The 17862-nt window shown below is 32.6% G+C and overlaps 1 protein-coding gene and 1 pseudogene across 1 annotated transcript in view; both read right to left on the bottom strand.

Annotated features, from left to right (window-relative positions):
* Positions 1–1780: 1780 nt before the first annotated feature.
* Positions 1781–3764, bottom strand: LOC127794844 (putative beta-D-xylosidase; annotated as a pseudogene).
* Positions 3765–10791: 7027 nt separating this feature from the next.
* Positions 10792–17862, bottom strand: part of LOC127795066 (WD-40 repeat-containing protein MSI4-like) — a 37559-nt gene continuing 30488 nt past the window's right edge. The window contains exon 15 of the mRNA XM_052326509.1: positions 10792–11129. Coding sequence (XP_052182469.1) covers positions 11034–11129 — 96 coding nt within the window. The 3' untranslated portion in view covers positions 10792–11033. The remainder of the gene's footprint in view (positions 11130–17862) is intronic.

Here is a 17862-nt window from a genome sequence, read left to right as displayed (position 1 = left end):
GCAAAAAAGCAAAAGAGAGCTTCTCATTGATTGATTAGTTTTATATAATTCATATTATCCAATTATTAACATTCTATTGATGTGTAGTAGTAGACAGTACCCAAAAGGCCAGTACATTACCATGTGTTTGTTTGACTGAAGCAGCACTTATCTCGCAGCAGATATGGCATATGATTGACTTGGTCTACAGGCCAGAAGATGAGGTGCTTGCTGAGCTCGATAAGTTTAAATCCCACATTCTTAGATGTTCATCTTGATTTCTGTAGAGAGTAAAAAGAAGCCTTTAGGGGCTGTTTAGTTGTAGAAAATGATTTCCAGTTTTCTATCTCCAATTTTCTATAAAATCTCTAGTTTTCATTTTCCATAAATAATATGAAACATGCATTCATATGTTAGAAATACAGAAAACTAATTTTCAATATAGAAAATTGAAATATATGTTCAGAAAAGAGTGTTTTAATTTCTTTTGTGTAACTTCTGTTAGAGAAAGATGGAGATGATTTGGGAAAATTCTTAGAAAATTGTGCATTCCAAATCTTCAAATTAATAAGTAAAACTTAGAAAACTCATGCTAGGGGGTTTCCAAGTTTAGTTCAATTTTGGAAGACAGTGTTCCCCATATCTCCATTTTCTATTTGGAAAATTTTTGTATTTGAATAAAATTTCTAATTTTCTGTTTTTGTGGAGTAACTTTCTGGAAAACTGAGGCTGTTTTCTTTCCACAACTAAACAGCCCTCATTGTTTCCACTTTCAATTGTGAGGTGCGTATCAGCCCCCACGTTCATTCATAGCTTTTATTGTTAATATTTTTGGAGTTTGTCCAGATGTTTCATCCTGGTCACTTTTGTATAGCAGGCCTAGACATTGGAAGAGCTTTTTCTGTTTTGAGCTCTTTATTTTTGTTGTGACTCTGCGATCTCCATTGTGGAATAAAGGTGAATGTGTAGAAGAAGCAGCATAAAGATAAACCTTTTGTTTTCTAAATCAAACTGGCATAGTGTTTTCTTTATTTTAAAACCATGGCTCGCGTTTCTTGTTGTATGAAAGGAAACTTGCTGTGGCTATGGTTGTATCCACATTCTAAACAGCTGTTATTCCTTTACTTGCCCTTAACTATTGGGTTAAATCTTCTGTTACTCAAAATATTTATCTTCTCTACTTATCTTCTCACCTGGATTTTAAATATTTTCTTTTTGTATGTCTATTACATCCTGCCTTTTGTTACCAAAACTGACATGTGACATTCTGATTAACATTTTTGGCTTCTTTAAGCTTTCGTCTTTGTTGCCCCTGTAATCCCAAAGTAGATTTTGGTGTGCCTTATTTCTACCATAAAGAATATGCATATGGATTTCCCCTATAGAATGTTATTCAGCTTTCCTTATTTCTTCCCCTTTTAATCTAAAAGTAGGTTACGCCTAGATCTGTTTTATTGCACAGGACAATAAAGAATATGCATATAGATTTCCTCTATAGAATGTTATTCACTTTTCCTTATTTCTTCCACTTTTTATCTAAAATTTGGTTATGCCTAGATCTGTTTTATTGCATGGTATAATCTCTGACTGAACTGAAAAGGAATGTTCATTAAATTCTCATCTTTCACTACAGTGCTAAAGCCTCAAAACATCGTCAATGTTTTGGCTGAAAAAGATCTTTTACTATGGTTCTAAACCTGGGAAAAACCATCAATCTACTGCCTTTTTGCTTCCAAGCTTTTTAGCGTGCGTGCACAATGAACAGTTAAAAGCTTCTGCATTACTACTTGATTACAGGATCTTATTGCTTGAAGCTAATGCTAACCGGGAATGAGACTGTACCATCTCCAATCATGATTGTGTGCATCCCAGCTGGAAAAAGATGGTAAGCTTTTTGATCCACAATGCCAAGGCTCTTGCGAGCATTTACGTCAAACTTCATAGTCTCACTTTGTCCTGCAGCCATAAAAACTCTCTGGAAGGCAATCAGCTCCTTCAATGGGGCCCCTACAATGCCTTTAGGTGGGGCTCTGTAAACCATCACAACCTCACTTCCATCTCTCTTCCCCACATTTTGAACCTGGACTTCGAACTCGATTGTCGTGGCACTTCAGGTCATTGGTCAAAACTGCAGGGCATGAGGGCTTGTATGCACTTGCATAGTTCACATCGCGACAATGCTGCAACTTGCGTAACTTGATGTTGAGTGATCTTTTGGAGGATTTGAGGCTGTAGTTGAAGTAGGTGTAGCTGAGCCCATACCCAAACGAGTAGACTGTCGAGCCATTGTAGAATTTGTATGTTCTGCCAGGATATCCTAAACTGTCAATTGGTCTCAGTGACATGGATGACATTAGCATCATATCAACATAGCCAGCTCCATGCCATGTGACAGGCAATCTTCCTCCTAAAAATGCAATAACTTAAATGGTTACATTGAGTTCACAGGAATTTCTGTAAAAAATTGCACTGCAGGTGAGGGTGGAAAGCCTACCGGGATTGTACTTTCCAAATACAACATCAGCTATGGCTCGGCCGCCTTCTTCGCCGGGATACCCAACCCATAAGATTGCCTTGAGCTTTGGATTGTTCTTGGCAAAAGAGACATCAATTCTGCCACCGGACATGACTACAAGAATGACTGGACCTTTGGAGACGCTGGCAACTCGTTTGATTAGCTGAGTTTGGTAGCCTGGCAGTAGCAAATCTACTCTGTGAACCCTCAGCCTCTGCTTTTAAGTCCAACCCGAGTACAACTACAGTAGCATCAGCTTTCTTAGCAGCTTTCATGGCCGGGAATATTAAACTCTCATTCTTGCATGCAACATCATTACAGCCCATCTCATATTTCACTTCTCCAAATACAAAGAAGCCATCAACAGGTGAGGAATATCTACAAGGGGTACCTGTACATGTACAAAACCCAAAGATTCTCATTGGTTTACTTGCAAAAAATTCAATTCATGTGCTTAGTTTTCTTTTAATATACACGCGCGCACACACACACACGAGTACCTGCATAGTTTCCGATCATGGCTTCCGTGGCATTGGCATGGGGCCCTATAACTGCTATAGTCTTTATTTGATTATCGCTCAAAGGTAAAGTTTCATTTTCATTCTTCAAAAGTACAATTCATTGCCTTGCTGCATCTGCTGCTAATTCGATGTGTTGGTTGCAGCAGATATCAGCCTTGCCCAGGCATTTAAATTGAGGGCTACCATCAAAATAGCCGAGTCTCATTAGCACAGTGTAAAGGTTTTTGAGTGCTTTGTCTAGCTCTGCCTCTCTAACTTTCCCTTGTGCCACTGCACTGGCTGCATAGTTGCCATAGAAACTGCTAACTTTGCACCCACAATCCAAATCCAAACCTAAGAGCAACAAAATTATTAAACCAGGTTAATTTGAATATATTAATTTGTGATTTGATCATGGTTTCAATTAGTCTAAAGTGGATATTAACCTGCTTTTAGTGTCTGTGCAACAGCATCTTCTGGTGTGTCACCTAGCCACTTGTTACCATTTACCATTACTTCAAGTGAATCACAATCTAAAACTATGTACCTAGAATAAAAAAGATGATAAAAGTATTTAGGGATTGAGTTTTTGATTGCCAATTAAGATATCACATATAATTCTCAATTGAATTTCATCCATCTTCCATACTCACGAAGATCCCATTCTCCTCTAATGGTGTCTTTCAAAAGTCGTGGATCAACGCAAATAGGCATATTGTTGATGTGATTAAATGAGCACATTAAATAATAACATCACCATCTTTAACACACAATTCGGTTACCTTAATTACTTCAAATATAAAAAAAAAAAAATCTCAACAAGTCAATTAAAAAAAAAATAGAATTTGGTACTTAATTAATTGCTAGCTACTTACTTACCTTGAAATCAAAATGATACCTATCAGTTCCAAGCCAACTCTCAAGATCGTATGCAGCATAGTGCTTGCAACATGTCGCAACTTTGAGGGGTCTGGAGTTCAAATTTGTGGTATTTTCAATGCCTTTCAACATCTTGCTAGCCTCTGACATAGTTTACAGCATATCTTTCAGTGACGAAAGGGTATTCGTCAGGTGTTTCTAGAGTTCTTCCCCACCTGGGATCCCTTGCCACATTAATGTTCGGGCTCCAAAATGTCAATCCAGCATGTCCCAAGTTCTACATGGCTCTTGCTTCTGTTGAAACAACCTATAATAAAATAATTAAACAAGGACAAAACAAATGTGATTCATATTTAAAAGTGATTAAATCTTACTAATTAATATTTTTTTTTCCAAAATTAAGTAAAAATGACTCTTTGTCTTAAAGTCTAACCCTCATAAAATAATCAACTTACAAGGTCTTACTTCTAATGTCATACAAACAATTTTTTTTTGCTAAGAATTAGATTTAATTTGTCCATATATGCATGTACACAATCTAAGACTTTAATACATAAAAGAATATGATTTATATTAATTAATTAATTATCTTTCAAAATAATTTTATATGATGGTGGTTGGTAGAAAAAGTTGTTTTTTAGACATGCAACATCAAATCACCTTTATTATTATTGTTGTTGTTGTAAAGAATTTATGAAAAGAAATAAAATTTAAAGCGTCTAGAACTCTTGCTAGACAAACATATATTAAACAAACATGCTGGATGATATTTTCAAAATGAGGGCACTTAAACATATATATATATATATATATATTTGTTTTTAACAACTCAAATATGTAACTTTTCGATCACAAAAACAAACTTATTTTATAAGTTTTATTTATTCATTGTATACAACTAATTTAAAAAAGACTAAAAAAAGGAGCTTTAATTTTGAATTTAGTATTACTGACTTGGCCAATGGTTTTTGCAGGAGTGAGAATGACGGTGGGTTGGCGCCGGGGACTTGGTGGTCGAAGAAGGTGGCGTGGCTGCCGGGTTGGCCTGTCTTGGTGACCCCGGCCCGTGCAGCGCCTCCGACCGCCACTCATAGCTGGGCAGCCCTATATCCTTGCCACCCCACTCGCCGTCTCTCCGAGCTGCTGCGCCTTCTCCGGCAGCGTCATCCGATCCAGTATCCACCAAGTCCTTCACCCTCACTTCATAGGGCAACGACGAGTTGCAGAACCCAAATTCCTTCATCTCCAACCCCAGCTCTCTGAACCTCCACGAATCACAGACGTGACTGTAGCAGCTTCTTTCGCTTGATGATTTAGAGCTTCGCTGAGGGATGGTTCTGACGGAGATTGAACCGGCAAACAAGGGAACAGACAACCAGCAGAGAAGAAGAAAGCTCGGCTTGGCCATGGCGGCCTCTCTCTTCTGTTTGTGATTCAGTGAAATATATATATATATATATCGCGTGTATATATATATATGTATTAATATATATTGTACATTTATATTTATATAATACAGAATATAATATATTATTAATACACCAGTATAAAAAAAAAATGTCACTAACTGATTAAACCTTTAAAACAGTAATCAAAATTTATTAATTTAAGCAACTTAATAAATAACTTTAAAGCTGATATTGACCAGCTTTAAAGTCTAATCGAACACCCTTAATTATAGTTCCCAAATAAAATTTTCGAGCCTATATATAATATGTATGCCTATAAATAAAAAAAAAGAAGAGGAAAGTGTCAAATAAATTACTATTCTTTCAAGAAGAGCTAAATAAATCATTGTTCTTTCAAATTTAGTGTTGATTACTTATTTTGAGAAAATATAAATTGCAACCATGTATACGCCACGTTTACAATAAAGGTGACGTGAAAAAACATTTATCAAAATACCTATTTAAATTTATAGTGACTTGTTTGACACTATTTAAAATATATATAGTAACTAACTTCAAATTTACAACTATTGTTACATATGTATCCTTATCATTAATCCATTTCCTTTTAACTCATTATAGATAAATTTGTATTTAAAAAGAGAATTTAAATTTAAAGAACTTCTAGAGATATGATTAATATTCCGAAGCTACATTGAAATATACTAATTTTATATGTTTAAAATTAAGTTTTTAATGATATTTAAATTTATAATTTATAAAAAAACACTTATATAAAACTCACTTAAAATTCGTTAAATATAAATAAATTAAACTCAGAATCAGATTTAAACTTGACAAATTTTTAAATAAATAAGTTTGAACCCTCATCTTTTAGCACGAATTCAAGCTCAACCCAGAAAAGCTTCTTAGCAAACAAATCCGAACATTTATGGACTCTTTACTTGTTTGTAACCCTAGATATATGCATGCCCCTGATTTAGGGCAATCTTATGCTATTTCTCCCTTATTTATGTATGAAATCGAAAAAAAATTATTCTTTTCGTATTTTAATTTTTAATTTTAAGTTTTAAATTTATTTTTAATTTTATATTTTAAATATCTACTTGAAATTGCTAAAAATACATTCTTTTTATCTGTAATATTATATGGATTTTAAAATTTTTGGACTTGTTTATGATAAAAATAGCCAAAATAATTTTTTATTATTTTGAATTTTTCTTATAATTTTTTTTTTTGTTTTCAAAAATATTTATTTTAAGAATATCAATATAAATACATTTTCACTATTTTAAAAAACTAAAAACTAAAAAGAATCTAATAACAACAAAAGAGAATAAGGTCAAAGATTTTGGTGTGATTCAATTAATAATCTCATTAGTACACCTAAGCTTCTATCAGTCTTTCTTCTCTAAACAAGGAAACTGTGTTAGTTGGGCTTAAGGCCTTGAGTTCTAGGTAGTTTGTGATCTGGAAGAAATCTCTCAAATATTCTTCTAAGTACAAAGCTTTCAGAAATACAGAAACACTCACTGGCACCATTCCACATTGCTTTTCTTAGATAAAGGAAAATGTTTCAAAACTTTTTCTATTTTGTTATTTTCAAGGAAGCTTCATGTGGGCATGCAACATTCTACCCATTGGTAGAGGGAAATTCTATTCACAGCGAGGGTTTTACTCTTCGCAGCTTTTTTTTGTCAAAATTTTTCATCATTTTTCAAAAATCCTATTTCACCCTTCTATCACCCCACCATATCATCTTCTTTCCCTTTTTACTTTGCACAGTCACTCCATCTCTCTTTCTCTCATTATACCCATTTTTTTCTCTCTCACACCCATCTCTCCATCTCTCTCTCCTAATGAACACATATACAAATATGTATATATATATATATACAAACACACACACAGATAATTTATTATAATAAAATAAAATTAAAAAAATATAAATAAATAAATTATTTTTAAATATCTGTATTTTAAATAATTATAAATTTTTTAACTAATTTTAAATTATCGTGAATTAAAATTTTGATACTCAAAAAAATTTAAAATTAGTTAATTTATCTTATTAAATTACTTAAAGATACATATACTTAAAATTAGTTATTCAATCAACTAATTTAATAAGATATATATCCTTAAAAATTAGTTGAATTTATTTAAAGATATATGTATCTTTTTAAAAATAATTTATTAAATAAATTCAACTAATTTATTCTTAAAAAGAATTAACTAATTTAATTTATTTAAAGATAGATGGATCTTTTTAAAAGAATTAACTAATTTATTTATTAAATAAATTCAACTAATAAGATATATGTATTTTTTTAAAAAGAATTTATTTATTTATATTTTTTATTTTATTTTATTATAATAAAAAAATAATTAAAATAAAAAAAATTCCCCAAAAGCCAACTTTCAGGACGCATTGGGTTCCTAGCTTTCGGGGAACAATTTGATAGTAAAAAAAAAAAATTAAAATTAGCTATTTTATTTTATTAAATTACTTAAAAGTACATATATTTAAAATTAGTTATTCAATCAATTAATTTAATAAGATATATATCTTTAAAAATAATTTATTAAATAAATTCAACTAATTTATTTTCAAAAAAATTAACTAATTTAATTTATTTAAAGATGGATATATCTTTTTAAAAGAATTAACTAATTTATTTATTAAATAAATTCATTTAAAAAGAATTTATTTATTTGTATTTTTTAGTTATTTTTTTAAAAAAAATTTATTTATTTGTATTTATTTATTTTATTTTATTATAATAAAAAATAATTAAAATAAAAAAAACTTTCCCGAAAGTTGGGGGTCGGGAACGCCCTCGAAAGTTGGCTTTCGGGGTAGTTTTTTTTTTTTTTAATTACTTTTTTATTATAATAAAATAAAAAAATACAAATAAATAAATTCTTTTTAAAAAGATACATATATATTATTAGTTAAATTTTTTTAATAAATAAATTACTTAATTCTTTTAAAAAGATACATCTATCTTTAAATAAATTAAATTAGTTAATTCTTTTTAAAAATAAATTAGTTGAATTTATTTAATAAATTATTTTTAAAAAGATACATATATTTTTAAATAAATTCAACTAATTTTTAAAGATATATATCTTATTAAATTAGTTGATTGAATAACTAATTTTAAATATATGTATTTTTAAGTAATTTAATAAAATAAAATAACTAATTTTAATTTTTTTTTTACTATCAAATTGTTCCCCAATGTTTCTTGAAAGTTGGCTTTGGGGAATTTTTTTTATTTTAATTATTTTTTATTATAATAAAATAAAATAAAATATATAAATAAATAAATTCTTTTTAAAAAAATACCTATATCTTATTAGTTGAATTTACTTAATAAATAAATTAGTTAATTCTTTTAAAAAGATACATCTATCTTTAAATAAATTAAATTAGTTAATTCTTTTTAAAAATAAATTAGTTGAATTTATTTAATAAATTATTTTTAAAAAGATACATATATCTTTAAATAAATTTAACTAATTTTTAAAGATATATATCTTATTAAATTAGTTGATTGAATAACTAATTTTAAGTATATGTATCTTTAAGTAATTTAATAAGATAAATTAACTAATTTTAAATTTTTTTAAGTATCAAAAATTTAACTCACAATAATTTAAAATTTAAAATTAGTTAAAAAATTTATAATTAGTTAATTTATAATTATTTAAAATACAAATATTTAAAAATAATTTATTTATTTATATATTTTTAATTTTATTTTATTATAGTAAATTATCTGTGTGTGTGTTTGTATATATATACATACATATTTGTGTGTGTGCTCATTAGGAGAGAGAGATGGAGAGATTGGTGTGAGAAAGAAAAAAATGAGTATAATGAGAGAGAAAGAGAGATAGAATGACTATGCAGAGTAAAAAGGGAAAGAAGATGATATGATGAGATAACAGAAAGGTAAAATAAGATTTTTAAAAAATGATAAAAAATTTTGATGAAAAAAGACTGCGAAGAGTAAAACCCTCACTGTGAATAAAATTTCTCATTGACAGAAATTCAATGCCCATTAATATATATATATAATTTTAATCTCCTAAACAACATTATTTTATTTATATTAAATAATATTAATATAATAACTGAAATATAATAATTATATAAGATCTATTCATTTAATTCTTTCAGCACAACAATTTTGAATATTTCTCACATCATTATATTTAAATTATTTATTTAGTATAAATTAAACATTATTTAAAAAATTAAAATTATATATATATAATAATAGTTGAAAATTCATAATCTAATTTAATTGACATACGACATTACACACCATGAAACATGCTAAATGAAATTGACCCTTCGACACCATATTTTCTTCTATTTAGTGCAAACAAGAAAAACTAATCTACAAATGCATTAGGTGAAAGAAAATAATAATAATATATATAAATATATATGGTGTTTTTGTTTAAAATCTACTATTTATTTTACTTACTTTACAAATAAGTATGTATTGCCTTACATGTAAATTTTGTAAAGCATTTAGTACAACCAACATCAAGCATTATCCATTAACAAACTTCTAGTTTCTTAAAAGGCAAAAAACTTTTAAAGTATTGTCCTCAACCCAAAAAGTGCGTCAAAATTTTCACTCAAAAAGTTACTTACGACTTTACAACCAATTTACAAAATTCCAACCTCAAAAGTCAAATAAAAAGCTTATACTGAATTCTTTTAACTTTGTAAGAATCATATTTATGCACAATGTTTACCTTTCCGTTACCTTTAAAAAATAGATCATTTTTTACGACCCAAATTTATAATTTTTATAATCACTTCTGAAGACTCATCCACTGAAGCAAAATATACACTCTTAATAGGAAATTAAAGATGCCACCTAGTGGCTACCAATATTTGACTTAGTTGACCAACCATGATATAAAGCCATAAAATCTATTACACGTGACCAAGGCTTGGGTTTCGACCCAATCTTACCGACTCCGCTTGTGTGCCCATGCAGCAGGGCCATGGGGTTATAGAAAAGATGTCACGGTCCCAACCAAAGCACCTCCTCATGTACAAGTACTCAAGCATTGATCATAAGAAATTTCCCCGAGTACATCTTGATAACACAGGTATCAGACACAAAGCTCTGAGGTCCACTCTCTTTCTAAAGAACAGTGGCTATCACAACCAGGGAGATTCAGTACACAGAACAGAATTGAATAAAAGAATATTATTACTCCAAGCTTCATAGGAATTAACCTAACATTTGGGGGCAAGTCAAGGAACGACCATCCAAATTGTGGATACAACTATAGCCACGGCAAGTCTACTTTCACACAAGAAACTCGGGCAATGGTTTATGTGTGTGTGCGCTCGTTTGATTCAAATAAAAAAAATATCTCTATGGTGCCGCACCTACAGTTCCTACACATCCACCTCCATTCCATAATTAAGGGTCAACAGAAAAGAGAGATCACAACCAAAAGAAAAGAAAAAAATAAAAAAAACTCTTCCAATGTCTAGACCTGATCTACAAAGCCACCAAGAGAAACATCTGGACCAACTCCAAAATAATAATAATAGTAGTAGTAGTAGTAGTGGTAGTAGTACTAATAATAATAACAATAATAATTGAAGCTACAAACAGATTGGGGAAATCATATTTGCCTCACCATTTTCAGTAGAGATTAAAATGGAAGGTGGAAACACCAGGGGCTTCGGTTTACTCTCTAGAGACATCAGGATGAACAAGTAAGAATATGGGATTTGAACTTATCAAGTTCTGCGACCACCTCATCTTCTGGCCTGTAGATCATGTCAATCATACGCCATATCTGCAGCAAAGATAAGCATTGGTTCAGTCGAACAAACACATGATCAACGTACACATGGTAGTGTACTGGCCTTTTGGGTACCGTCCACTTACTACGCATCAATAAATTGACAAAAAATCTATATGGTTTAGTGCAATCTATGCATTCAATGAATTGAAAAAAAAATCTATGTATCATTATCTGTAGGAAAATCCATGAAGAGTACCTTGAAAGGAGGGGCAAAAAGTCTATTGTTTGATACAAAAAGGATGATGCAGAAGGGGGTGTTATCGAAGATATGGAAAAGGAATATGGGGTTATGCAAGCTACAGAAGAGACTAAGGAGGTGCCAAAGGTGAAACTTACAAATCTATATGGTTTAGTGCTAGTGCAATTGACTATTAGTGAGGCTCCTTGATTGTGGTTGTGCTCTCATTAGAGGTGTTGAACAGAAATATGAATAGGAGAGTTACATCGAGTGTTTTGGAGGCTGAATAAAAGAAATGTTCTTCCTCTCTATGCATTGATCCATAGATTGAAATATATACACAAGATATCCTAAAATACAGGGATAAGATACAACAAATTCAAACAACACTACATTACAGATTAGAGCAAATTTGATCTTGACTTCATGTCATTCTGTTTTGGAGCTGCTTCATCTCTTCTTCCATTTATCCTTTCAGTTTGAAATTCTCCTATCTTTTCTCTCATAACAACCTTATCGCTTATCCACTGATTCACAACTCAAACTCATTCTTTTCTTATCTTCTCTAACACTCCCCCTCAAACTGGTGAATAGATATCCATCATTCCAAGCTTGTCTCTAATTGATTCAAATCCTTGTTTTTGCTTTGCCTTAGCAAGAATGTCTGCTTCTTGAATCTCAGTGGGAACATAAGAAAGGCTTATACTACCCCCGTTTTCAATCTCTTGTTTGAAAAAATATCAGCTAATTTTCACATGTTTCATCCGGTCGTATTGCATTGAATTATTAACAATACTTATTGTCGATTTGTTCACTATAGAGCCTAATTGGAGAGGATATAGGTATGTTTAGATCCCTTATTAGTTTTTCCTACCAAACCACCTCACGTATACCTTGAGCAATGGTTCTATACTCTGCTTTTGTACTATTACAAGTTGTTTCTTGCTTCTCCATGTAACCAAGTTACCCCATAGTTTTGTGCAATAGCCTAATGTAGACTTGCTATTCTCAATGGAGCCAGCCCAATCTACATCTACATATCCCATAATTCCCTTGTCTTGGCTCTTTTTAAATAATAATCTTTTCCCAAGGGTTCCTTTGAGATACCTAAGGATGTGATTTGCTGCATCAAGATGTTTTTTCATGGTAGAGTGCATGAATTGACTTACTATACTCACAACATATGCAATGTCAGAACGAGTGAGAGAAAGGTAGATTAGCTTCCCAACTAAGCGCTAATATCTTCCCTTATCCACTTGGTATTCACTTTTGCTATCTTCTTTATTTTTTCCAATTCGGTTCTAGTGGAGTGCTAGTAGGTTTACAACCAAGCTTGTCTGTTTCCTTCAACAAATCTATAGTGTATTTCTTTTGAGATATGAAAATACCTTCTTTGCTTCTAGCCACCTCCATTCCAAGGAAATATTTTAGTTCACCAAACTCTTTTACTTCAACTACATTCCTTAGTTGCTTATTGAGATTCTCAACTTCTTGTTTGTTATCCCCTTTGAAGATAATATCATCCACATACACAATGAGAATTGTCCTTTTTCCATCTACTTTAAGTTTTGTAAATAGGATATGGTATGCTTGCCCTTGCTTGTACCGAAATTGATTTAGAGTATCATTGAACTGTTTGAACCATGCTTTAAGAGACTGCTTAAGGCCATATAGGGACTTCTTTAGTTTACATACCTTCCCCCTTTTATCCTCTGTCTCAAAGCCAGGTGGCATCCTCATATAGATCTCTTCTTCTAACTCACCATTCAAACAAGCATTCTTGATATCTAGCTAGTGCAATTCCCAGTCAAGGTTGACAGCTAATGAGAGTAACACCTGTATAGAGTTTAGCTTAGCCACCTAGGAAAAAGTCTCCTTGTAGTCAACTACTTGAGTTTGTGTGAAACATTGGACTACTAGTGTAGCCTTGTACCTGTCAATACTGCCATTTGACTTATACTTAACCGTAAATACCCACTTGCTGCCAACAATCTTTTTGCCATTAGGTAGCCTCGCAATATCCCAAGTGTTATTGGTTTCTAAGACTTGCATCTCATCCATAATTGTTGCCTTCCATTTTTCATCATGTAGTGCATGATATATGTTTCTAGGGATTTTAATTTCATCAATGCTAGCAGTGAAAGCCCTGCACTTAGGAGATAGGTTTGAATACATCAAATAATTGGAAATAAGATGTTTAGTACATGATCTCACCCCTTTCCGTAGTACTATTGGGATGTCTAAGTCATCAAATCCGGTAGATTCCACTCTTTCCATATCTTTAGTATCTAGACTTATCTCTGAATTGGACAATGGGCCTTGTTCAGGATCACGAGGCCTTCTGGAATAAACCAACGGTGGTTTTTCAAGAGACTGAGCTTCCTGGACTTGGTTGTTCTTGTCTCCCCCTTGATAAGGTACCAAGCTTTGAGTAGGAATAGGAACTATTTCAGTAAGTGATTCGGTAGGTAATGAACAATTAGTGGGAGGAGAAACAAAAACAGTAGAAGGAGAGGTAGGAAGTGAATAGGTGGGAAGAGAAATAGTGGGGTCTCAATATTGCTTTGTACTAGGTATGCCCCCCTACAAAGGAATATAAGGGTAAAAAGGTTGATGCTTGAGAAAGGAGACATCACAAGACACAATGAATTGTTAGGTAGAAGGACAATAGCACTTATATCCTTGCTGGGTAGGAGAATAGGCAACAAACACACATTTAAGGGTTTAGGTTCAAGTTTGGATTGAGAAGGTTGATGCTTGTGCACAAAGACAGTGCATCCAAAGACCTTAGGGGAAAGGGAATTAAGGATTAAGTGTGATGAGGGTAGCATTCAAGGAAGACACATAAGGGAGTCCTGAATGCAAGAACCTTAGATGGAAGTTGATTAATGAGATATGAGGCTGTGAGAATGGCTTCCCCCCAATAGGAATTAAGCACTGAACCAATAAACATGATAAGCAGTCTCAAGAAGATGGCAATTTTTTCTTTTTGCCACCCTATTTTGCTGAGGATCATTGCAAGGGCATGAACTTTGGTGAATGATCCGTGCTCAATTAGATAATGGTTGAATTCATTTGAGAAGTAATCTCGATCATTATCTGATCCTAGAACATGGATGGAGGATTGAAATACATTTCTCACCATTTAATGCAACATTTTGAAGACAATATAGGCTTCAGATTTGTCTTTTATTAAAAAAACTCAACAAACTCTTGTATGGTTATCTATGAAAGTGATGAACTAACGAGTATTAATCAAATTAGGAGTTCTTGCTGGTCCCCAAATGTCACTATGGACCAAGTAAAATAGTTTCGAAGGCTTATAAACGTGAGTTGGATGTGGAATTCTACTTTGTTTAGCAAGAATGCATTGCTCACAATAAAAAGGTCTCTTTTTAATGATGAAAAAAGAGGGATACAAAACTTTAAGATAAGTAAAGCTAGGATACCCTAAACGTTGGTGCCATAACATGACTTTAGAATTTGAAACAACAGATAAGGAGGATTGAATGTGTGACCTAGATCTAAGGAAATGACAGGGCCCTGAGATATGATATAGACCACCTTTCTCCTCAGCACTGTCAATCGTCTTCCTCGAAGATGTCATGAAATTCACAATGAGATGAGAAGAAAGTTACCAAACAACTCACGTCTCTAGTTAGCTTCCTTATTGATAAGAATCATGCTAGATGTACACCCATTTTGTACATCTTGGGCTACATAAAGGGGTATTATGACCAAAATACCCTGCGCCTCATGAGGGGTTTTTTTGTCATAATACCCTCTTATGTAGCCCAAGATGTACAAAATGGGTGTACTAATAGCATTTTCCTATTGATAATAAATTACATTTCAAATCAAGCACATATAACACTAATTTTAGGATTAAGCCTGCCAAAGATACTGTCCCTTTCCCTTGAGCCAAAGATGTTGTACCATCAGCCATGGAGATGGTTATATTGTGATCATAGGGTTCATAGGCTAATAAGACCTTGAGTGAACCGATCATGTGGTCTAAAGCACTTGTATCTATAATCCAAGAATCTATAGGGAATCTATGAGAAAGTAAGGAGTGTCTAGGTATAGCTTGTTTGGCCAGAGGTACTACCAATTTAGGATTATCTGTAGCATCATATTTGACCTTTGTCTAGCTCAATAGCTACTACAATACTTTCAACTGATCTGCTAATAAGGTCAGATTAGTTAGTTTTCTAACTTCAGATTCTACCACATAGGCAAATTAGGTTACCTTCCTTTGATTCTTTGGCCTCCAATTTGCTAATTTTCCATGGATCTTCCAGTAAGTATCCCCTGTATGGTATGGCTTATTACAATGGTCACATCACTGTTTGTCTCTTTAGGACTTTCCTCTAGATGAGTTAAAAGAGTTTTCATCCTTGAGGTAGTCATGGCCGATGTTCGTGGGTTTGTATCATTATTGGAAGACCCTAATGAATTTAGCATCACTCTATTCTTGCTTTCTTCTTATCTTAGTTCTACAAATGCTTCTCTTATAGATGGGACAAGCTTAGTTTCAAGCAATCTGCCTCTAACCTCATCTAACTCAGATTGAGACTATGAAGGAAGTCAAACACTCTCTCTTTCTCTATCATCTTCTTATATTTTATTCCATCTTCAAAACACTCCCAAGTGATTTCATAGAATAGGTCCATCTCTTGCCACAATTCAATCAAGGTATTATAATATTCAGTAATGGAGTTGGTACCTTGCCTTGCTGTCCAAATAGCAAATTGAATCTCGAAACACTGAGCAGTGTTTTCCATGTCAGAGTATACTTCTTGTACTGCTTCCCAGATCTCCTTGGTTGTCTTGTAAAACACGTAGGTTCTTCCAATCTTCGGCTCCATAGAATTGATCAACCAGGCCATGACAATAGAATTACCCGCTTCCCAAATGCCATAGGTTGTTGATTCTGTGTTAGGTTAGGCTTGGGGACTACTCCTGTAAGGTAACCAACCTTCCATTTTCCCTTAATTATCAGCAAAACTGATTGGGACTATTCTCTAAAGTTAGTCCCATTTAGTTTATGCAGAATAATCTAGAGGGAATGGTTGTTGAGAGCCATTAGAACCGTTGGAACTTGTGTACCTTTAATTGGATGAGGGACAGTGGTGGACGTCTCACTAGCTGCTTGGGTTTTAGCCATGACATGCATCTAAAGAACTCTACAATCCATAGATAAAGAGGAAATGTCGGCCACAAGAACGGGTGGCTCTAACACCATGAACAAAAATATGAATAGGAGAGTTCAAGTGTTTTGGAGGCTAAATAAAAGACATGTTCTTCCTCTCTGTGCATTAATCCATAGATTGAAATATATACACGAGATATCCTAAAATACAAGTATAAGATACAACAAATTCAAACAACATGTTAGCTCCCAAAGGATCTGACCAATTCTCTCACTAATTCAGTGAGAATGTAAGAGGAGGAGGAAGAATTAAGAAGTTAAGAAGGAATTAGAAGAATAGAAAATGGAGGGGGAAGAGAAGAAAGAGAGAGATTCAGAAGAATTTTAGAATTCTGGTATTGCATACTTTTCCTCAGGTGTGGACAGCTTGTATATATATAAGCTAGTCCAACCACCCATGTGCAGCTAACCGCCTCCACGCTCTGGGAATTACAAGCAATTAAGCTATTTCACTAGGTACAAGCTCTTACAGCAGTAACTAACTAGGTACAATCCCTCAATGTTGTAACAACTATTCATCATCTATAGTCTTCTCCAATGTTATTAAAGGCCCAAGGTGCACTAAGGCGCAAAAAAGTGTTGGAGCCTAAGGCGCAAAGCGAAAAATGAGACGTGGGCCTAATGGAACTGAGTGCATGCAAACTAAAAAAAATTAAAAAATATATATCTTAATTGAAGAATAAGGTATAAAATAGGTTCCAAATCCTAATAACATATTTACAAGCATGTTATCAAGAAATTTAAAAAAAATCAACATATATTAATGAAAAGAACAATAAAATATGCCAAAAAATGCAATTTAAAAGTTTTTAAGTCAACTTAAATTAAATCTTAAACAATTTATAGGTTTTAAATCTTAATTAAAATGAACTAATTATACATTTTAAATAATCTAAAAATCATCTTCATCATCAAAATCAAACATTTCCATATTTTCATCATTAGAAACATCATCTCTAATATCCTCTTATTCCACATCATCTCCCTCTCCATCTTCATCAAGTACAAATTCAATTGGAGCATTTGAAGTAGTAACATTTTACTCATTGTCAAATTTGTACTTGAATTAATAAATATAAACCCTAAACAATAAAAAATTAAATAAAATAAACTAAAAATAAAAACCCTAAAAGTAATTAAAAAGATCCAAGTGTGCCCAAGCCCAAGGCACCTTGGGCCTAGGCACGCCTTGCTAGTGTGCACATGCTTGGAAGCATTCCAGGTACCCAAGGTGTGCCTAGGCATGCCTTTAATAACACTGGTCTTCTTTAAATAAGGTACCCCCCCTTACATAGCTAGTACATGACAATTACCCCCCCCCCCCCCCCCTCTTT

Source organism: Diospyros lotus, chromosome 2 (genome assembly GCF_014633365.1).
Source record: "Diospyros lotus cultivar Yz01 chromosome 2, ASM1463336v1, whole genome shotgun sequence".
Lineage (NCBI taxonomy): Eukaryota > Viridiplantae > Streptophyta > Magnoliopsida > Ericales > Ebenaceae > Diospyros > Diospyros lotus.
The sequence above is the reverse complement of the archived record's forward strand: the minus strand, read 5'-3'. Positions and strand labels throughout refer to the sequence as shown.